The sequence below is a fragment of the Pelobates fuscus genome, chromosome 1 (genome assembly GCF_036172605.1).
Source record: "Pelobates fuscus isolate aPelFus1 chromosome 1, aPelFus1.pri, whole genome shotgun sequence".
In the NCBI taxonomy this organism is placed as follows: Eukaryota; Metazoa; Chordata; class Amphibia; order Anura; family Pelobatidae; genus Pelobates; species Pelobates fuscus.
In genome coordinates this window covers 399,296,313-399,320,680 of record NC_086317.1, presented here as the reverse complement: position 1 = coordinate 399,320,680, position 24,368 = coordinate 399,296,313, and the positions used below count along the sequence as shown (strand labels likewise).

At 41.5% G+C, this 24,368-nt stretch overlaps 1 protein-coding gene across 1 annotated transcript in view; it reads right to left on the bottom strand.

Annotated features, from left to right (window-relative positions):
• Positions 1-24,368, bottom strand: part of LOC134568921 (solute carrier family 26 member 10-like) — a 131,148-nt gene that overhangs the window by 51,653 nt on the left and 55,127 nt on the right. The window contains exons 10-12 of the mRNA XM_063427638.1: positions 21,816-21,911; positions 20,616-20,722; positions 20,027-20,096 (exon numbers count right to left, since the gene is read on the bottom strand). Of these exons, the coding sequence (XP_063283708.1) occupies positions 20,027-20,096; positions 20,616-20,722; positions 21,816-21,911 (273 nt within the window). The remainder of the gene's footprint in view (positions 1-20,026; positions 20,097-20,615; positions 20,723-21,815; positions 21,912-24,368) is intronic.

The following is a 24,368-nucleotide window of genomic DNA, read 5'->3' as shown; positions in this document are numbered from 1 at the left end:
CATTATCTTTTATTTATTTTTTTATTTTGTTCATTTTTTATTACAACTTCCTGGCTTTTTACCAAATTATCTCCTATATTTCAAAGAATCCTTAGGTGGGGATTATACCACCGTGCCTGTATCATAGAGCAGTTAGCCTGCCCTATACATTGTGAGTATATTTTATTATATTTTATATGCCAGCATTATTTTATTGAGAGCACTATTGCTGTTTTATTATCTTCTCCCTGAGCTCCTGTTACCATCTTTTTTTAAAAAATTCTTTATTTTTGAAGTGCAAATAATTTACATACAACTTGTCACGCCCCAACAGCTTGTGACATAAGACAAAATACACAGCTTGGAATCAGTAAGGCAGTGAGAAAACATGCACAATTTTTAAAGTTACAAAGACAAGAGTAGGTACATGCTTGTTATCGCTATTATAGAGTGAGATTAAAACGTAAATTCTTAGGGTATTCAAATCTATCTAGACTCAATAGCGATTGTAAATGATTATTTATATCTTTCTCAAGCAATATAGATTCGATCAGGTTGTTAGTTAAAGCGATACATACTAGCAAAAGTCGTTGTTACAGGAAGTGGATTAACATGACTGGCTGCAGTTAGTGGCATGCTGAGTTGGTACCTCATCCTAATGGGTTAACAAACTATGAGGGTGCATTTCGTCATATATACACACATCGATCTCTATCAGACTGTACCATATATGTTATCAAAATACAGTTATGCAGTTTAGCAATACCAGAATACATTTGCTAGGGTTTTAGTCATGAAAGGCAGGTGAAGGGCATAGTACCCAGGCTAAGCAGTGGGTCTAGACACATAATTTGAGGCTGCATCAGTACATGTGGAGATGCCTAAGGCTGCAATGTGGCTGACTAAGCGTTAAAACACATATAGGCTAGGCAATAAACGATGACTGGCATACCGCACAGCGCTCCAGAGGCAACGTGGGGGAGAGCACCGAGTCCATGTGCGCTGTAAGGCCTTTAGTGCGGCCGGTGGCTACCCCCCACAGGTAATCAGTCCAGTGTTGGCTTAACCGACACCCATGTCCGGTATGCTCCTGCTGCGGGCGTTTGACTTCTCCAGGGTCAAGGTGCGTTTTGGGCAGCACTCACCCTTTCGTTGGCTTCGGGTCGGTTTAAGGGCTGGCAACTTCGGGCTCCAGGCCCCATGACCCAGAGTGTCCAAGTCCTGATTTCTACGCAGGCGGTGGAGGGTCCTGTTGCGTGCTTGTTTCTTGCGGCGGGGTTTTTTCCGCCCACTTGGTGGTCTCTGCTGGGTTGCGCCCCTCTGACCCTCGGTTTGCGTGGGCTGGTCTTGGGCTTGGTAGATTGCTGGGTAGGTTTTGTGCCTGTTTGATAGCCTTCAGCGTTTGGGCTTAGGCCTCTCTGGGTGTCCCTTTGTCTGGGTCGCTGTGTGGGTTGCATTCGCCTCTCCAGCTTGGCCCAGAATCGGGCAAATATCTCGTCGATGCCCTGGAGTGTTTGCTCCACGTGGTCCGCTGATGTGTGTGAGGTGAGTATGTCCGCCATCTTGGGCAGCCCAGGGGAGCGTAGCTGCTGCTGGTCTGAGTCAGCCTGTCTTTCATTGTGGCAGGTGTCTGCCGCCCGGGTGCTTGCCAGGTAGGACCGGGATAACCCCCGCCGGTCCAGGGGGGGAGTGGACCCCTTTAGTTGTGTGTCACCTCCGGTTAGAGCCGTAGGAGAGCGGCCGTCTCTCCTCGGCCCAGTGACCGGTAGGCCGCAAAGCCCCGAGTCCGGTTTGCCAGCGGAGGAGCGGCCCGCGAGAGGTATCCCCGGAACCGCCGGCATGTCAGGATTAGGTCGGGTAAGATTCTGCAGCCCGGTAGGCTTTTGGCTCGTTTTGCTGTCGAGTTTAGTATGCCAGACACAGGAGCTCATGCGGCACACGTCTGGACTGCTCCGTGGTCAGGCTCCGCCCCCCTCCTGTTACCATCTTAAAGAACCATTTCAAAGAACGCTCACCACATATCCCAAAGGCGTGGATTATACCGCTGTATGCCTACTACACTAGAGCTAGTATAAGCTCTATTAAATGTGAGGGGATCTACTATATTTTATACTTTTTTATCCACTTTTGGAACATACTGCACCATCACTGTTCTTTGTTTTATTTCCCCCCGGCTGTCTGTCACTACACCGAAGAGGATACCCACCACATATCCCATAAGCGGTGATCATACCACTGCAAGCTATTCATTCCAGAGCTGGATTAAGCTCTACAAAAAGTGAGTATTATCTCTCCTATATTATTTGGATACCTTTTGGATCACCCTTTACCATTACTATTTTCATCACTCATCGCCCTCCTCCATATACCTGCAAGGAGCGAAACTCTACAACTTCAGAGACCAACATAGGACCAAAGTTCCATTATACTGGACTCTATTTCATAATACGCCAGGGATGCCCACTATCCCCAGTTCTCTTCGCACTATCCCTAGAACCGCTCCTACAAACACTCAGACTCAACAAAGAAATAAAAGGCCTGAAAGTACGCGAGGAAGAGTACAAAACAGCAGCTTACGCAGACGACCTGCTCATCACAATAACAGAACAAGCAACATCCCTGCTGCCACTCCTACTAGCCCTAGAAACATACGCCAAAGTTTCGGGATACAAACTCAATACCGACAAAACGGAAGCCCTCGCCATACACATAGACCCCCCCACTAAAACGGCCATACATGACATATACCCCTTCGACTTAACGCCTGCTTACATAAAATACTTAGGGGTATCCATACCGGCAGACCTCTCCCACCAGCTATGAATTGAACTATACACAAACGATCCAGAAAATCACGCACGACATTGACGCCTGGCAAAACATGCCGATATCCTGGCTGGGCAGATAAGCATCAGTCAAGATGAACGTCCTACCCAGACTCTTATATTTGTTCCAAACCCTCCCAATTCCAATCCATAGCACAGACTTCAAATCACTACAAACCAAAATTGATAAATTTATCTGGGCCAACAGACGCACCAGAATAAAAAGACAAACCTTATACGTACCCAACAGAGCAGGGGGCCTAGGCCTACCACACCTCACCTACTACTACCAGGCAGCGCAACTAACACAAGCTCAAAATTGGCACGCCCCATATGGTGTAAAACAATGGGTAGACCTCGAACACGATATTTTCGGCAGAGACTTCCCCTCCTTGTACATATGGCTACCCAAATCATCAAGACCTCCACAGCCCCGAACCTCCCCCGCAATCCTCAACACAATCAAAATATGGGACAAAATAACCCACAAAAGCGGACTAACAACACAACTCTCACCGATGACACCACTGCTCCGCAACACGCAATTCCCACCAGGCATGTCACCAAAAGATTTTGTCCGCTTCGAAGAAAACGATCTCACGCGGCTACACCACTTCTACAGCAACCAACAACCGACACCTCTCACAGACCTCCCATAAACCACACCATATCGCACCTTTGACATGTTCCGCCATATACAAATCAGAAGTTTCCTAGAAACGCCGACAATCAAACAAGCCGGCACTAGGCCTCTCACACCATTCGAAAAACAATGCCTGCAAACGCCAACACAAAAGGGCCAAATATCAGCACTATACACCTATATAATACAAAATATCAAGGATGGAGCACTCACATACGTGTCGGCCTGGGAGAGGGACCTAGGACCGGCAGAAGACCCATCCGACTGGGCCGACATCTGGGAAGCTACAGCCACCATCTCCATATGTGTGAATCACAAAGAACAGGCTTACAAGACACTTATGAGATGGTACCTCACCCCCCTAAAACTTAAACAGATGGGCAGGTCAGACAACGACTTATGTTGGAAAGGCTGTGGGCATAAGGGCACGTACATACACACATATTGGGAATGCACCCACACAGCACAATTATGGAAACAAATAGCAACCATGGTCTCACAGATCCTTCACACAAACGTACCACAAGACCCATGGATATGGCTTCTATCCAAACCTATGGCTGGCACACCAAGGGCCCAAAACAAACTAATCGCTAAACATGCGCTAGCCACCAGTAGAGAGATAGCTGAAAAATGGGGAAGCCCAGACACACCGACAATAGACACAGTAAAACGGAAAATAACAGACACCATTAAAATGGATGAAATGTCCGCAATGGTCCATGACACGACCAAACACTTTCACAAAATCTGGGATCCTTGTTTCTTTGAATTCCCGCTACTAACCTAAAACATCACCAAAACAACACCACACAAAAACGCACCACAGAAACAACAACCACGAACACCACACTGACCTAGCCTCCCCAATCCCTCTCTCCTATCCCAAGACCCCCCCAAACCTCCCCACTTACCCCACACACTCAAACCCAACCTACCCCTCGATCCCAAACCACACCCTACACGAATACCCCACTCAGCAACACAACCACCAAAATAAAACCTGACCCACCACCACAAACGTATCAGCATCACCCACTGAAAGCCCAACACGAACAGGGGAAAACCGCAAACCTTGGAATACTGAAAAGAAGACACCCCAGTTCATACACACTGCAACAAAGTCGGGGAAAACAAATTCAAGTTAGAGGACCAGGTGGGCCACCCAAAGAACAATTAACTACCAACCAACCAACACCAAAAATGGGGACAACGCCCTCATCCCACAAACCACACCACACAAAAACCCCGACCACAATAACAAAGAAATTGAACACACGAACTTCACCACACAATAACAGGAGCATGAGCAAACACACAAGACAATAACCACACACCAACCGAGACAACCACCATACAGGCAACAATATATCCACGGAAAGAAACCATACAACACAGACTAATACGCCATAAGACGAGAAACCAAGACAGCACGTACAAATACCCTCCCCAGTACCCTGTGCAGAAGAGGCACAAACCCAGAACCGACCGCCCGGACTACCCAAGACAATACCCAAAAGATACATAACGAACACGATACAAGAAAAGAACGAACAGAGAACTCGAAAGCACAACTGCAAAAATTTACAATAACAGGGCACCCTACTCCCCCTCCTTCTTGTTTCTGTACCCTACCACAACCCATAGAACGAAGAAAAATCATACTGAAAAGACCGTAGAAATGTATTGAAATGCAAAAATAAACGAAGACACTAAGGCTAAAAAAGGATGAAAACTGTACAAAACGATAGACTGAAATAACTATCTCATGTTCATATGCTGAAAATTGTATGACAAAAGTCGATTCCCCATTTCTCTTCTGTACCCCTCCCCCCAAAAAACCAAAATCTTACAAAATAAAGAATTAAAAATAAAATAAAATATTCATTGAGGCAGTTAGCTAGACCTTTATCCTCTTCTACATACCTTCCTTCTTTGGTTTTTAATCTAACTAATCCTTGTTTTACTTTTCTTTTCTCATTTATGTATCTAAAAAAAGTTTTGTCCCCCTTTTTTACTGACTGTGCTATTTTCTCTTCTGTGTGATTTGGAAGCTCTTATAACTTGCTTAGCCTTTCTGCCTAATCTTATAGATCATTCTGTCTTCCTCACTCTGTTTTTTTTTATAATTACTAAATGCAAACTTTTTGTTTTTTACTATTTTGGCCACATCTGCGGAGTTGAATTTTTTTTTGCTTTTACTGACAAGCCTAATGCAATTTTCTGTTGCCTTCGGTAGTGCAACTTTTAAATAATCCCATTTCTCTTGGACTCCATTTAAATTGCTCCAGTCTGATAATGACTCCTTTACACATATTCTAATTTTAGAAAAGTCTGGTTTTCTAAAGTCTAAAACTTTTGTTTTTGTGTGGTGTGACTCAGTCACTGTTCTTATATTAAACCACACTGACTGATGATCACTGGATCCTAAACTTTCAGCTACAGTAATATCGGATACCAAATCCCCATTTGTTAACACTAAATCTAGTATGGCCTCTTTACGAGTTGGCTCCTCAACGACTTGTTTTAGAGACAATACCAGTAGGGAGTTTAGAATATGTGTGCTCCTGGCACAAGCAGCTATTTTTTGTTTTCCAATTCACATCAGGAAGATTAAAGTCACCCATGATGATAACTTGCCCCTTCATTGTCATTTTAGCTATTTCCTCAACTAGTAGATTATCTAACTCTTCAATTTGTCCTGGGGGCCTATAAATCACACCTACACGAGTTAATGTGTGATTACCAAATTCTGCTATGCATAGGCAGAACTTCAGAGAATGACAGCGTGGAAGCAACCTGCCGTATATCATTGGCAAAAACACAAAAAACTTCCTTAACCTCTGAAACCTCATTGCAAGCCAAGTCATTTGTCCCTAGATGGACAAGTACATCCAATTCGTCTTCCTGCTTTGCTCACTTAACAATATTACAGATACGTCTCCTGTCTCTGTGAGCAGAAGCTCCGGGAAGACACCTCACCATTGTCCATCTCCACACCTCTTATGATGGAATCCCCTAACAACAACTGCTTTCTATTAGGCCTCACCATAGTCTCCAAGCCTCTTTCCACAACACCACTAGCCTCAGTGCCTCTCTCCACAACACCACTAGCCTCAATGTCTCTCTCCACAACACCACTAGCCTCAATGCCTCTCTCCACAACACCACTAGCCTCAGTGCCTCTCTCCACAACACCACTAGCCTCAGTGCCTCTCTCCACAACACCACTAGCCTCAGTGCCTCTCTCCACAACACCACTAGCCTCAGTGCCTCTCTCCACAACACCACTAGCCTCAGTGCCTCTATCCACAACACCACTAGCCCCAGTGCCTCTCTCCACAACACCACTACCCTCAGTGCCTGTCTCCATATCGCCATTACACTCTGAAAGTGCAGAAAATTAATTATGTATAGCAACAGACTGTGCAATATGCCTTTTATCCACAACGCTAAGTCTACCAGATCCTACAGTGATCCATCTGCCATTCCTAGTATGTCTCTGCAGCAGTGGCTTTGCAGCAGTTCCAGCCTGAGTTTGTTAACCAGATAATTTACAAATCTCAGTCTTCAAAAATACAATCTCCTGCCTCAAGATAGAGAACTGTCTACAGATTAGACAACAACCACACCTCCAAAACGTGGAACGTGAAACAAATGCAAAGCAACTATTACACTAAACTAAGTCTGCCATTCCAATGAGGTGAATAATTTAAATCAAACTAATTTTAACTTTTTATTTATCCTCCTGAATACCTCAGATTACCTCCAGTTTATCTCCAGAATATCTCCAACCACACACTTAGAAGCAACACTCTCCAGAATATCTCCAACCACAGGGTTATTCTTATTCCTGGTCTACCATACGGTCTCAAAGGCAACATAACCAATCCGGCAAATTTTTATGAAAAAAATCAAATGGGCAAGCCTTATATTTGACCCTGTAACTTTCAAAACACTATAAAACCAGTACATGGGTTACTCGGGAGACTTCGCTGAACACAAATACTAGTGTTTCAAAACAGTAAAACATATCACAACAATATCATCAGTGAAAGTGCAGTTTTTGTTTAAAGAAATGCAAAAAACAAATAAAAATGCTAACTTTGGCCAGCGTTCGTGACTAAGTGGCTACTACAAAAGACTGGACATACCCTATTTTGAATACACTGGGTTGTCTACATTTGCAAATGGTATGTCATAATGGAGTTAATTTACATTCCTGGCCTACCATATGGTCTCAAAAGGCAACATAGACCCAGCATACCAATCTGGCAAACTGAAATAGGAAAGCCCTATGTTGACCCTGTAACTTTCCAAAACACCATAAAACCTGTTCATGGGGAGTATTGTTATACTTGGGAAACTTCACTGAACACAAATATGAGTTTTTCAAAACAATAAAATCTATCATGACAATTATATCACCAGTGAAAGTGCAGTTTTTGTTAAGGAAAATGCAAAAAGTAAATAAAAACGCTTTGGCCATACAATATGTATAATATATTATAAAATTATTGCTCAGGCAGTCCCCCTGCTGGCAGCTCTATAGACTTTCATTGCGGCCATGTGATCATGGTGATCACATTGCCCTGGAGGGCCAGAGAGGACAGAGGTGCAGCAGGGGTAATGCTGGGATCTTGGACAGTCCCCCTGGACCGGGATCGCCGCGGATTGCCGGTCCAGGTGAGTACCCGGGTCATTTTAGCCATGGATGTGCAGGGTACGTGCGCGGTCATTACCTGCCATTTTTTGTCAGACGTACCCTGCACGTCCGAGGTCGGGAAGGGGTTAATAATGCCTTACATGCATAAAATAATATAGAAAAATAATAACAAATACAATGTACAGAAAATGAAAAGAAAACTTAACTTCACTTTAACTGTAATGATGAGAGTTGATGGAGTAAGTGGAAAGAAGAAGAAATATTATTGATATGTTGGGGATAGGCAACTGTTCTTCTGGCATTCAAAATGTGTCTAAAGTGACACATAGTTTTATAATTGAACATGTTTGTGGCATGATTTGTTCGGGTACTGAGAATTGTTCGTGTACCAAAACATTTTTTTCTCAAATTGTTTTGTTCGGGTAAGGTACTGTTCGAGTTCAGAGGTTCCACTGTATAACAAATATAAGCAGGGCCGGTGCAAAGAATTTTGGGTACATAGGCGAAGATGCATTTTTCCGCCCCCCAAAAAACCTCTTCACCTGTGTGCCTCTTAACCTCCCTTTTGTGTTTCTTATCCCGTCTTTAAATATCTGACTCCCTTTAGTGTATTTTATCTCCTATTTTTGCCTTTGTGTGTCTCCTATCTCTCCTCTTTGTATGACTCTTACATCCTCCCACATTTTGTGTCTCTTACTCCTCCCAGACCCTTTGTGTGACTCCTTTTCTCCCAGCCCCTTTGTGTCATTTACTCTTCCCAGCTCCTTTGTGTGTGTCTCTTTCCTTCTCAAGCCCCGCTGTGTGTTTCTTTCACATCCAGCCCCTCTCCCCGTCCCTTAATGGTCCCCTCCCTTCTCTGACCCTTACTGTTCCCCTCCCCTCTCTCCTCCTTTCCCTGTCCCTTAGTGTTCCCCTCCCCTCCCCCCTCTGTTCCCCTCCCTCCTTTTCCTGTACCTCAGGGTATCTCTCCCCTCCTCTCCCTGTCCCTTGGTGCGCCACCCATCCCCATAGTGGTCCCCTCCCCTTCCTGGTGTGCCTCCTACCTTTCTTGTAGCGTGGCTGAGCGGAGCGCATCCCGGTACAGTGAGCTTTTCCTGTCAGTCCTGCCAGGTACAGGAAACAGAAGTTCCTGTACCACGGTACACTCCGCTTGGCCACGCTACAGTCAGTGGTGTATAAACACTGACAGTCACACACACTCAATGACAAACACACAGACATCTCTGACAGCCAGACTCACTTATCTGACACACTCATTCATTGACAGACACTCACACGCACACTGACAGACACACAAATACTGACAGACTCATTGACAAACACACACTGACAGACACACATGCCCACACATACACACACACACACAAACTCACAGACCCACATACTCACACACACACACATACTCACATGCACACACACACACACACACACACTGACAGACAAACTCACTCACACACACACTGACGGACACACTCACACACACACACTGACAGACACACACACACACAAACTCAGACACACATACTCACACACACACTGACAGACACACATACTCACATGCACACACACAGACACACACACAAACGCACAGGCACACATGACAGACACACATACTCACATGCACACACACACACACGCACACACACAGACACACATGCTCACACACACACACTGACAGACACACTCACATGCACACACACACACACTGACAGACACACTCACATGCACACACACACACACTCACAGTAATTAAAATCTAAATTTAATTACAATTTCCCACCCAGCCTCCCTACCTGGAGAGCTGGCGTGGGTCTCTCATTGGTGGCCCAGTGAGGCTGCTGGGAGGCGTGCGGCTGAATAGGATTCCGAGGTGGTGAGGGAGCTCTGATCTCTCTGATCTGCTCCCTCGCAGGCTGTTTTCTGATGCCACGGGTGCCTTCATTTTCCGGCTCCCGCGGCATCAGCAAAATGCGCGCGAGGGAGCAGATCAGAGAGATCAGAGCTTCCTTGCCACCTCAGAATCCTATTCAGCCGCACAATCCAGGAGGTGACCTGGCAGGAGGGAGCACTTCCCTCCTGCCGATCACTGGAATTTTGTGCCCCCAGAGCCGGTGCGCCCTAAGGCCTTATGGACGCGCCTTATGGATGCGCCGGCCCTGAATATAAGCATACTCAGACAAACAAACACAGAAACAAAGATGTACACACTGACACATGCACACACCATGACACATGAATACACACACACTGACATATATACACCTTGACACATGGATACACACACTGACATATACAAACCTTGACACACGGATACACACACGCAGTGACATATACACACTTTGACACAAGGATACGCACACACTGACATATACACAACTTGACACACAGATACACACACACACACACACTCAGACATACCACTTACTGTTACTTACACACACACAGATGTTGACAGAGATACACACAAACACTCAGACACACACACTGTGACACAGATACCCTAACATACTCAGACACACACACTGTAACACAGATATACACACATACTCAGACACACACTCTGTAACACAGATATACACACACAATCTGGCATAAACACATAAATGTTATTTTTTATATTTGCAGCCAACCTCCTGTGCTAGGTGCTAGGATTTTTAGTTACACAGGCGAATATGCATTTTGGTGCCCCCCACCCTTGTTTAAAATAAGGATCATACAAACACAGAAATAATCATACAGAGACATACAGACACAGACACATACAGACACACAGGCAGAGACATACATGCATACAGAGACATGCAGGCATATAAAGACATACATACAGAGGCATACCGTCATACAGACACATACATGCATACATACATACATAGACATACAGAAACATACATACAGAGACATCCAGGCATGCAGACACATACATACATACATACAGGCATACAAAGACATACACGCATACAGAGACATACCGTCATACAGACACATACATATATACAGGTATACAGAGACATACCGGCATACAGACACATATGTACAAAGACATACAGGCATACATACACATACATTTGTACATACAGAGACATACAGGCATACAGACACATACATTTGTACATACAGAGACATACAGGCATACAGAAACATACATACAAAGACATACAAGCATACAGACACATACATTTGTACATACAGAGACATACAGGCATACAGAAACATACATACAAAGACATACAAGCATACAGACACATACATTTGTACATACAGAGACATAAAGGCATACAGAAACATACATACAGAGACATACATACAGAGACAAACATACATAAATACATACAGAGACATACATACATACAGAGACATACATATATACAGAGACATGCACAATTACATACTTACATCAGTTCAATCTTGTCCCCTGGGTGCATGCTGTCCGGCTCCTTGGAGTCCTGTCCTGCAGCCCAGCCCCATCACAGGGCACCAGCCGCGCTGTGTGGTACACAGGGAGCATTCATATCCCCGCCCCCTCCACACAGCCTGCGGCAGACACCGGGGTAGGTGCAGTGGCGTACACATGACCCATGGGGCCCCGGTGCGAAAATTGATCCGTGGGCCCCCCCCTCGCGCTTACTCTGCATGGGCCGGGGCCACAACACATGGCGGCGGGCACCTGGTTGCAGGGGTTGCAGCGCTGTGACCCCTGTGACCGCGGTATGTACGCCAGTGCATGCAGATGCACACACACTTAAAGGACCACTACAGACACCCAGATCACATCAGCTCAATGAAGTGGTCTGGGTGTGAGGTCCCTCTAGTTTTAACCCTGCAGCTAAAAACATAGCAGTTTCAGAGAAACTGCTATGTTTCACCGAGGGTTAATCCAGCCTCTAGTGGCTGTCTCACTGACAGCCGCTAGAGGAGCTTCCACTATTCTAAGACACTGAACGTCCATAGGAAAGCATTGAGTAATGCTTTCCTATGGGCGGTTTGAATGCGTGCGCGGCAAGAGCATTCGGAGCTGAGAGGCGGAGGGATCCCCAGCGCCAAGGGAGTCCGGCGCTGGAGAAAGGTAAGTGCTGAAGACACACACACACACTCTCACGAACAGATGCATACACACCAGCTAACAGACACACATATTTACTGACAGACACACTCAGCGACAGACATACATACACACTCACTGACAAACACACACTCACTAACATACATCAAACAGACTCACTAATACACCCACAAACACACTCAGTAAGAGACACACAGTAACACACTCACTGACACTCACTAGCAGACACACTCACTGACACTCACTAGCAGACACACTCACTGACACTCACTAGCAGACACTCACTAGCAGACACTCACACTGACACTCACTAGCAGACACACACACTGACACTCACTAGCAGACACACTCACTGACACTCACTAGCAGACACACTCACTGACACTCACTAGCAGACACACACACTGACACTCACTAGCAGACACACTCACTGACACTCACTAGCAGACGCACACACTGACACTCACTAGCAGACACACTCACTGACACTCACTAGCAATCACACACACTCTAACACTCACACTAACACTTTTTTAAAAAAAATGTAATACCCCAGCCTCCTTACCTTTTGGAGTGCTGAAGGGATTCCCTGGGGTCCAGTGGTGCTGCTGGGCTCCTGGGCAGGTGGGCAGGTAGGCAGGCTGGCTAGCGGGCGCGCGAGGGAGCACTCTCCCATGTGTGCTTCCTCTTCAGTTCCCTCGCGCACCTTGTAGGGTTGCCGGCGCCGGAAGATGACGTCATCTTCCGGCTCCGGTATCAGTATGCGGCGCGCGAGGGAGCTGAAGAGGAAGCACACATGGGAGAGTGCTCCCTCGCGCGCCCGCAGAACCGGACGCCCGGTGATACCAGGGTCAGCCTCGGGGGGCCCTGAGGTTGCCGGCGCCTGGGCCCCCCAGGAGAAGAAACAAAGTATATACACTAAGAAAATACACGTATACTGTGATAGCTCCAGGTGAACTTCACAACCACCTGTGGAAATGTATAGCAAATAGACAAAAGTGGAAACCACCCAGAATACGTATATTAAATAGAATACAAAGGGACAACCTGGTATAGGTCAAATATCCTTGAATGGAATCTGTGTGAAAATTGAAAAAACTTTCATAGCGTAAAAAAGTAAATATAAATAGTGTTTAAAGTGAGATAGGAAATGCACTCACAAACAAACGATTAATCAGGCCTTTCACCCTCTCAGGGGTAGTGTGATGAGCACAGATATCCTCCGACACGATATATGTGGATGTAAAAAATGCAATATAGTGAAGTATGTTTTAGAAATATATAAATTCACATTTATTCATTGCACTTACAAATTAGCAGCATAAAAAAGGCATCTCTCCATAAACATATGGAACTCCTAGTGGTGATAGTCGAGTATCCACAATCCAGAGTCAGGGAGAAGATACAGCATTCAAATAAAAGTAAATAAAAACAAATATAAATACAAAAGAAGTTCTGTAATATCCAACGCGTTTCGTCCTATTGAATGTCGGACTTCTTCAGGGATAATTGTAGATCTACTTCTGAGGGTTTTTATACCGTTTAAAATCATCCGGTACACATGTGATCAAACATGCGTTCCACCGTGAACCGCAGGAATCCAGCGCGTAATGCAAGGAGCTCATCAAACAGTTCCGGGTAATATTGCGCATGCGCGTAATGAACGCGCATGCGTACACTGAAAAGACCGTAGCCTGTAGGGGACAAAAGGCATAGAAAGGCGAGAACGCCTGAGAACAAAAACCGAACCATATGTGTTCCCTTGGACCCGGCGGTGCGGCTGTACAGAGCCGCACCATCCCGCATGCTAAAGAGGGCCCCCGGGCTGTTCATCTGTGTGTGTGTGTGTCAGTATGTCTGAATGTGTGTCAATATGTCTGCCAGTATATATTTGTGTATCAGTGTGTGTGTGTCAGTATGTATCTGTGAATGTTTTAATATGTCTGTCTGTGTATGTGTCAATATTTCAGTGTGATTGGGGGTTGGGCGTAATTGGGGGGTTGGTGGATTAAGAGGGTCGCAGGGCCGAGGGGGCCCAACAAAATTCTTTGCCCAAGGTCCTATTCATATTATAGACGGCCCTGCTCAACCTACTTACTTCTCTGCTGCTTTTGATGCAGTTGACCACTCTCTTCTTCTTCAAACCCTCGACAACCTTGTACTCCCTAACTTTCATCCTATATTTCTGTTTATTTAGTGTTTCCTTCTCTGGTGCCATGTCTGGTACCATATTGTCCCCACTTTCATTCTCAGTTGGTGTTCTCCAAGGCTATATTCTTTGTCCTTTTTTTTCTCCATTTACCATCTATCTCCCTGCACATCAATTAGAAACATATTAGGCCAGTTCCTCAAGCTTGCTGCCTTGAATCTATGTTTGACTCAGGTCTTTTGCATTCTCCTCGCATCCAGTATGTCTCTAAATCCTGTCACTTCCACCTTAAAAATATTGCCTGCATTCACACTTTTATAACTTTTTTTTTTTTTTAGAATTTACTGTTTATTGTATTTCTTCATATAAAATATAAGGGGATACAGAAAAAAGGGGGGGGGGGTGTATAACAAAAAAAAAAAAAAGGAATCCATGTTATTATAATACACATCAAAATAGACAGTGTTATCAAAACAGAGAGTGTTATCATAATACACAACCTGAGATATAGTCTTGGATTATGCTTCTAATGAAATTGATATGTTTATTTTAACATATTAAGCTGTTAAGAAGAAAGTTCCTAACCTTCTATCTCTTTCCCTTTTTTTTTCTCTTATAGATCTTAAGATCTTATATCTTAAGTATTTATTTCAACCTAAGTTTGTCGATTGTGTTTCTATTATACCCAAAAAAAAAAAAAAAAATTAAATAAAATAAAAAATATAAAAAAAATAAAAAAATTTCCTTTTCCTTTCCTTTTCAAGTATTGATATTTATATTATTATATTATCCTTTGGGTTTTGGTTCGTTTCTTTTCCTCTCTTCTTTCTCTCTCCCTTTCATTTCCTTCCTATTCCTTTTGATGTCTCAATTTGCTTCCAATTGCTATAATGCTCATTAATCTTCCATATAATTAATTTTAATCAAGTATAAATTTTCTTACTCCCTTCCCTTATTGGAAATTGAGTAGGAATGTCAGGGTAGACATTAGCTATTCAAATAACATTACCCAAAACCAATAATTTGTCTGATTTTTACTCAGATACTAATTCTTATTATTAGATTCAAGGTAGGTTTCCCACATTTGGGCTATTTGTGGGCTCAGCTTCCCTATTTTTCTTTGGTTCCACATTAATAATTCATATTCTACTGTTGTCGACATTACTTCTTCAATTTCTTGTGATGAAGGTAGATCTTTGGACTTCCAATATCTAGCAATTAATAAAGACCCTGTGCTCAGTAAGAGGAATATCATTTTCTTGATTATTTTAGTAGTATTAATTGGGAGCGATCGGAGCAGTATTGTTTTTGGGTCATGAGATATTTGCTGATTTGTGGTTTGTTTTATTATTCTTTCAATTTTCTTCCATAATATATTCACCTCTTTACATGTCCACCAGACATGCAACATAGTGCCTCTATCTGTGTCGCAGCGCCAGCACCTGTCTGGTGAGTCCGGGAAGATAGTATGCAAATGGGCCGGAACCATGTACCACCTATACATTATTTTCCTTGTTACTTCTAAGTGCGCAGTGCTAGTGGTTAGTCCAGAATGTGCGTTGAAAATGTATTCCCATTCCCTTATTGAAATATTCTGTTGAAGATCTTCTTGCCAATATTGCATAAATTTCCACTCTGCATTTTCCACTGGATTGGCTAATATTTGATAGCATAAAGACAATGATTTTTTCGGCGGGCTTAATGATAGACATTTCTCTTCAAACTTCGATATAGAGGATTGTATTGTTTCTGTTCTTACACGAACCTTTTCTGTATCTAAGATCGCTTTAATTTGAAGGTATGCAAATGTGTAACTTGCTGGTAATGAAAATTCTTTTTGTAGAGTCGAGAATGATTTTAGACCTTCTGTGGTACATAGGTGAAACAGATGTGTAATTCCCGTTTTTTCCCATTTCTGATATGGAAACGTTCCATTGCAGAAGTATAAAATTTTGATTGGGGTCGCTAAAGCCCATGGGTTAGCTGTACACAATTTATCTCTATAAATATCCCATATTTTCACTAGATGTTTGGTAGAGGGCAGCATATTTGAGTTTAATTGTCGTAGTTGTTGAGGTTTCCATAATAATGTTGAAAGATCCTGTGATCCGCAATAATTATTTTCTATTGCCACCCATTGAGGGATATAATTGGTTGAATGAGCACTGATAACGTTCGTGAGTATAGAAGAGTAGTAATATGCCTTTATATTTGGTATCCCCATTCCTCCATTTTCCAAGTTTCTCATCAATAATGTTTTAGGCATTCGCGGGTGTTTGTTACCCCAGCTAAAGCGAACCATAGCAGCTTGCATAGCTGTTATATATTTTTGTGGGAGTAGTAAATTCAATGATCTAAAAAGGTATAATATCTTAGATAATATTGACATTTTAAGTGCTGCTATTTTCCCTACCCAAGATAAGAACAGATTCTTCCAGGATTTTAATTGGTTGTCGATTTCCTTCAGTAATTTCGTATAGTTCACTAGTAGGAGATCTTTTTCTTTTTTAGTTATTCTAATGCATAAGAATATCAGATGATCTTCTCTCCAGTCATAGGAAAAACTTCCTTTCAATCTTTCATCTGTAGATTTAGTTGTATTGAGACACATTGCTTGAGTTTTTGTCATGTTTAATTTATAATATGATTGTTGACTGTAATGCTGCAATTCTTTGTGTAATGAGGGAAGTGATATAAATGGTTGGGTAATTGTTAAAAGAATATCATCAGCGAATAAACTGAGTTTATACTCGTTATGACCCACTTGTACCCCGTGTAAGTTCTCATTGTTTCTTATAGATATAGCCAGAGGTTCTAGGGCCAATACGTAAAGGAAAGGTGACAGTGGGCACCCCTGTCGGGTCCCATTAGTGATGCTAAAAGTCTTTGACTTAAATCCTGTGTAGAGTACTGCTGCTGTTGGTGTATTATAAAGAGCTTCAACTGCTGAGATAAATCCGGGTGGAAATCCATAGGCCAATAATGTTTCATGTAAAAAATCCCAGTTTAACCTGTCGAATGCCTTTTCGGCATCTAATGATAACATAATGCTTTCCTGCTTGGTAGTCTGTAATATGTTGTATAAATTTAACACCTTTCTAGTGTTATCTTGTCCTTGTCTGCCGGCCACAAATCCTACCTGGTCCGAATGTATTAATGTTGGTATTATGTCCTTTAGTCGCTCTGCCAAGATCTTGGCATAAAGTTTTGTATTTGTATTCAATAAAGATATAGGTCTAAAATTTTGGCAGGACGTTGGGGACTTCCCTAGTTTAGGGATAGTGATGACATGGCCAGACAGGACCTCAGGTGGAAAAGTGCCCGTCGTTTGAACAGTGTTATAGAAGCTGGTAAGAGCTGGGGCTAATTCTTTCTTAAATATATTATAATATATATTAGTAAAGCCATCCGGCCCTGGAGCTTTTTCTTTCGGCATCTTATCTATTTGTTGGAGGACTTCTTCTATAGTGATAGGTAAACAAAGCTTCTCTGACTGGTTTACCGTTATTTTTGGGAAAGCAATCTTGGACAGATATAAGCGAATAGATGTTGGCATGGGTATTAATTGTGAGTTCTGTTTTTTTAGATTGTACAACGTTTTATAGTAATGAGCAAAAGCATTGCATATTTGTACGGGTTGCATGACTTTATGACCCAGATGTGTATTGATAAAAGGGATTCTTGTCTGGGCCTGCTTGTTTCGTATTCTTTGCGCTAGCACTTTTATGCCCTTATTTCCTAATGAATATGATGTCGCTCTAAGTTTTTTGAGTGCTATACTAGCTTTCTTGAGTTGAATTGATTTGATATCTTGTTGGACAGACTTTATTTGTTGTTGTAAAGCTTGGGTGGGGTTTGTTTGGTTAGTTCTATGAATATCTTGCAATATCCTTAGTAAGTTAATTAGGTTTTATGATTTGTTTTCTTGATATACGACGCTCTACTCAGTAATGTGCCTCGAATTACAGACTTATGTGCCAACCAAAATGTCATCGGGTTTGTGTCTTCCTTGTCGTTATACTCAAAATATTGCTGTATTTCATTCCGTAGTTTATCTTTGAATGTACAATCATTAAGCAGCTGTTCATTTAGTCTCCATGGGCTTTTGTCTTTGTATTGATATGAGTCTAACAGGGTTAGTGTCACTGGGTTATGATCTGATTCTGCTGTAACACCTATCTCACAGCTTTTAACCAAATCCAAATGTGTGCTTAGCATAAAGTATCCATCTATACGTGAATACGTATTGTGCACTTGTGAATGATGTGTGTATTCTCGGTCTTCTGGATGGATCGTTCTCCATATGTCATATAAACCATACGAAGCTAATGTTTTGTTAAGGGAAGTACATTGCTTTTGCAGGGATTTTTTTCCTTTTATGTGTATGTAGAGCTGTTGAATCTGCATTAGGTTCCATTATATGGTTAAAATCCCCACATATTATCAAAATTCCTGTTTGAACTTTCTCAATTTTTTCCAAGAGAGTTGCCATATAGCTTGCCTGATTTTTGTTTGGGAAATAGCAATTAACTATTGTGTAAGTAATATTATTTAATATACAGATAAGGATAATAAATCTGCCTTGCGGGTCTAATTGGACTGATATTTGATCAAAGGCTAATGCTTGACTCACCAATATTGACGCTCCTTTACTTTTGGTTGAAGATGTGGCATGATATTGATGCGGAAAGTTTTTCGCATTAATTGTAGGATTAGAGCTATTTTTAAAATGTGTCTCTTGGAGACAGATTATATCCGCTTGTATGCTTCCTTAATTCTTTCAATAGGGTATATCGTTTATGAGGTATATTTAAACCTCTGACATTGTGTGTATAGAGTTTCATTTTGCTTTTATTTACAATAAGCAATTGGAATTATTTTAGTATGCTAGCCTGAATATCAACACACAAAAAACAAAAACACTTTTATAACTTAAGTTAAAAGTAAAGCACTTGTTCATGAACTCATCATTTTCCTACTTGACTATTGCAATTCCATACTCATCGATCGCTAAAATACCCACATTGCCTCCCTTTAGTCTGTAATAAATGCTGCCTACAGGTTCATCTTCCTGATTGACCACTACTCCGACACCCCCTCCCTTTAGCCAATCATTAAATTGGCTTCCTACACCCTTCAGTATCCAATTCAAGCTGGTAACACTAACATACAAAGCCTTCAATAATTCCTCCCCTTACTACATAGCCTCTTTAATTGACACATACACCTATATTTGTTCCATTCGTTTCTTCTCTCATCAATCCCTCCTCCCCTGTGACATTCTGTTCCTTTTCTTGTGTGTGTTTACCCTTTCCTCATAGATTGTATGTTTGTTTGGGCAGGACCTTGTACACCTCTAGTTACTTGATATATTTTGTATGTCAATGACTTTTTGTCATATATCCCCATTCTATAATTGTAAAGCTCTTAGCATGTGTTGGCGATACATACATGCTAATAATGCTAATAACAATAATATTAACTGGAAGCATTATTCGTTTCCATAGCAACCAGATGAAAAATTATTTTATGACCCAAGTAACCCAGAGTAAATTCACGTCATTCCCTGACTCTGCAATTCAGTCCTAGACCTAAATAGCCATAAAAGTGTGTAATAATGAGGATGCGAGAGAATGATAGATAGTGAATAAGCAGTCAGAGTTACAGGAAGTGTCATAATAAGGAAGAGAGAGAGGATAATTACTTTGTCATTTTGTTCCACTGGCCGATATATTTCAGTGTTAACAGCTCTTCCCAAAACTGAACATTGAGCCCTGAAGTAAAAAAAAACAACACATTATATACATGAAAATGCCTTTAATTAAGTGCAAATGTAATTGTAGCAAATTCACTACTAAAGCGTAAAGTAACACCAGTGCTAAAAAAAATCCCCTTTGATTTTACCTAATGAAGAATCTGCCTAAGAACACTAAAAAAAGCACTCATTGTGATATGGTAAGCACTAGTGAGATCTACATTTAAAGGAAGACTTTAAACACTTCACGTTTCAGTGGTTATGGTGCCTCTCCATTGTACGTGGCCTAAATGACAGGTCATTTTTAATTTTCAGCCGTTTTCAGCCAATGAGAAAATGAGCTAAGCCCAGCACTGATTTTCAGCCAGTGAGCGAATCCCAGCACTGATAGGGGAGGTGGCGGGCAGTGCCCAGCAGACCCCACTAAAGAAGTCTAAAACGATTTTATTACTTACATTTGGGGGTGCCACGGAATTCCTGGCACCATAACCATTAAAGCATTCTGGTGGCGGTAAACCACAAAATACAAAAAATTTACCTCTGTGTTCTGCAGACCACAGTCATCATTGAAAACACAACTCCGACAGCCAGTCCAACTTCCACATTCAGGATTACAACAGCTAGCCATGTGACTACCCAGACTGACTGGAAAACAAGAAACATCACTGAACCAAAATATGAGTGGATCTGCACCCTGGTTAGCATTTTTTAATTGAAGGCCAACAGCTATTCAAAACTCAATCAAAATATCCTATGGACTGTTAGAATGCGTGTGGCTCTTGCCGCGCATGTGCATTCGGCCACACTCGGGAGCTGACGTTGGTGGGGGAGGAGAGGTCACCAGCGCGAGGCAGCCCGGCGCTGGATTAAGGTAAGCTGCTGAAGGGGTCTTCAGCGCCATGGGTGGGGGACCCTGAGGGTGAGGGTTCCCCAAGGATGACATAGTGTCAGGAAAACGGGTTTGTTTTCCTGACACTATAGTGATCCTTTAACTGTGAATGTCATAATGATAATACTGTTTTTACAGCAATTCAATACACATATTTGTGTTTAACAATGTCTCCCAAGTACAACAGTGCCTCCAATGTACAGATTTTATGGAGTTTTTGAAAGCTACAGGGTCAAATATAGGGCTTGAAATCAAATTATCTGCCTGGGTTGTCAGGCAGATCCCTCAATATATAATTAATAAAATCACATAATTATGTAAAAATAATACGTAAATATATACATAGAATACAATTTATATATAATTATTTTTAATCATTATATGTTGGGGGATCTGTTGCAGGCAATCTTGCTATCCGACTGATCCAGGTTATGTGATCACCTGTCAGATAGTCCCCCCCGAACGGTTCCAGTGAGGAGGGTAAGTATAGAGGCTGCAGGGAGGGCCCGATCGTTAGGGAATGGTATGCCGCCCTAGTGGCGTTAAAGCCTCCCTTTTGTAGGATGCATAGTATCATAATGTTGGTAAAGTAGTAATTAGTGATATTTAGAAAATGCTGTACTTTAATTACACTATAAATAAATAAAGCATATGGCAAAACACATAACATAGCTTAATAATAAATGCTGTATCGGTATATATGTTGGTTCAGTTATGTATAATGAACCACATATATGCATGAACTCTTACTACGTGTGACCAATAGCAAGAAGTATGGTGTAACGGCAAATTATACGTTGTATATCAGGCTTAATGAGTAGTGTCACATGAAGGAAGGACATGACTCACAAAGTCAGTTTTGCTAATTTTCCACAGCTCTGGCAGGTCTTGAAATTGCAGGAACATTTGGCGGAGGCTCACAACATTTATGCAAGCAAGAACAGCCTACGAAAGAAATAAAACATATTTTCATTGTAAGGTTAAAAATACTTATTGCATTATTTCATGATGTGGCAATGTAATGTGATTCATATAACCTTTTAGTGTTTAAGGTTGAACATAGGAAATAGGGTGGAGTTTTGGGAGGGGTTTAAATCACTATATGTGGGAGGGGTCAAATTACTCTTGGGCTAAAGCCCCTGGTCTTTTTTGACACCTAGCAATTTTCATGTCTAGAACAAAAATAAAATGAATATAAATGTAACAACAATATTATATTATATATTTTATTATTGGGGAGGATTGACACTTCCTGATTTTAGGAAATATCATCAAGCGGCAACATTTGAGGGAATATTGGAATGGCACACTGACCGACGATATAAGCAATGGGTACAAATAGAAAATGAAGAGACGGACTTTTCTTTGCCTTCAGCAATCTGGAATACTAATATTGAATTAAGTGATAAACATTATGTATTGTTTAGACACTTCGAAATTTGGAAGATGTTACGTCAGCTTAAAAATATTTTCCCCAAACCAAGACCTCTCCTTCATTTGACACATAATTGTAAGCTAGGCCTGCCGTCTGATGCCTGGGAATTTCTTGACAGGAATGATTTTATACCAATAAAACGAGTACTGGGATGTACAGGTCTATTGGAATTGAGGGATTTATTAGGAGATATTCAGCTAATTCCTCTTATTTCCTTCTGTTACACGCAGCTACAACACTACTATAATCGTTTACCAGATAGGTCACAACTACATAGAGAGTTGACATGGTTTGAAACTCTATGTTTAGAGGGCAAGCCACTAGACAAAGCTATATCAATTCTTTATTAACATCTCCTGGTTGAAGATATGGGTGAAAAAAATAGTTTTAAGAAAAAAATGGGAGGAATAAATAGGTCACACTTTCACTAATGTCCAGTGGAATAAGGTTTTGATCTTACAACATAAAAGCTCACTCTCTTCTAAATTTCAGGAAATTTATTGCAAACTTCTTTTTATGTGGTATCGAACCCCAAAATTACTTAATAGGATTTTCACAAATGTACTGTCTACATGCTGGAGATGTTAGAAAGGAGAGGGTACTGTGATGCATATTTGGTGGAACTGCCAAAAAAAATATTTAGTTTTGGATTATGGTAAAAAAAACAATTTCTGAGATTTTAGGTGAGATCCAACATTTTAATGCAGTTTTAGTACTTCTACATATGACCTCAATGCCAATATATATCTATAAAAATATAATTTTGAGACACTTCCTTAGTGTTGCTTAAACTCTGGAAACAAAAATGTACATCAACTAAGGAACAATGGCGTGATAAGATAAAAGAAATTCAGACTGAAGACATGATTGAGGCGTCTATTCTGGGTAACACCACAAAACATATAAATGTTTGTTACCCATGGTTAGAATATTTAGCGCAGAGTAATAAAAAGATTAATGATACAGAGGTACCCAGAAATTTAGGGCGGTGATGAGCAGAAAATTTAGGACGGGGATGAGCAAAATATTTAGACATAATACTCTCTTCCAACTGCTCTTATAAATAAGACTCAGCTGTCTACTTCATCTCCATTTTCAGTCTCTCTGTCTATTATTTGACTTTATTGTTTTTGTTCCTTTCTATTTTCATCCCTTACTCAAGAAAAACTGTAACGTTCCACGAAATTTAATTACTTCTAAATTGACATATGACCTATAGTCAAAACAATTTAACAAGATGTAACGTGTGATACCAACTGAGCAGTTTCCTTCTTTTGAGGAGAAAATTATTTGGTTTAAGTCTTCTTTTATTTTGAGAAATCCATTTACTACAGTCTTTTCCTTAATATGGGCAAATCAAAGAAGGATACTATTTCTTCTGACATATATGAAACAAAAGAATTTGCTATATGTCCCTACGATCTAAACTTACATATGTTTCTTTGAGATATATATATATATATTAACATGATAATATGCCTTGATCTATTGTAATATTTAAAATATTGGAAAATGTTATTCTTATGAAATGTTATATCCTGTAATACTATTGTAAGTAAATTATTTTCAGTGGTGAAGACTCTTGTATGCGATAACCAGAATACCATGGACTTCAATTTAGAGATCTCTGTTTTAAGCTGAACCCTTTACGCAGCGCTGGGGGAGCCCCAGATGAATGACACCACACACACGTATATGGTTTATAAGGTACTGCACGATATTTTTATGCATAGCAACATAATAAAGTGTATTCATGTCTAGGGGCTGTGATAAAGTGAAGGCAGATAGGCCTATAACATTTAACCCCAGGGGACGTATGTGTAGTTTGTGTTGTAGGCAACACAAACCAACGTTTAGTTATGGGCCCCTCGGGTGGAGCATTTGGAGAGCAGGGTGGGCTAATGCTCCACTCCTCAGTTTATACACAACTGGGAAAAATAAGGTCCAGGCCAGAGTTTTTTGGAACT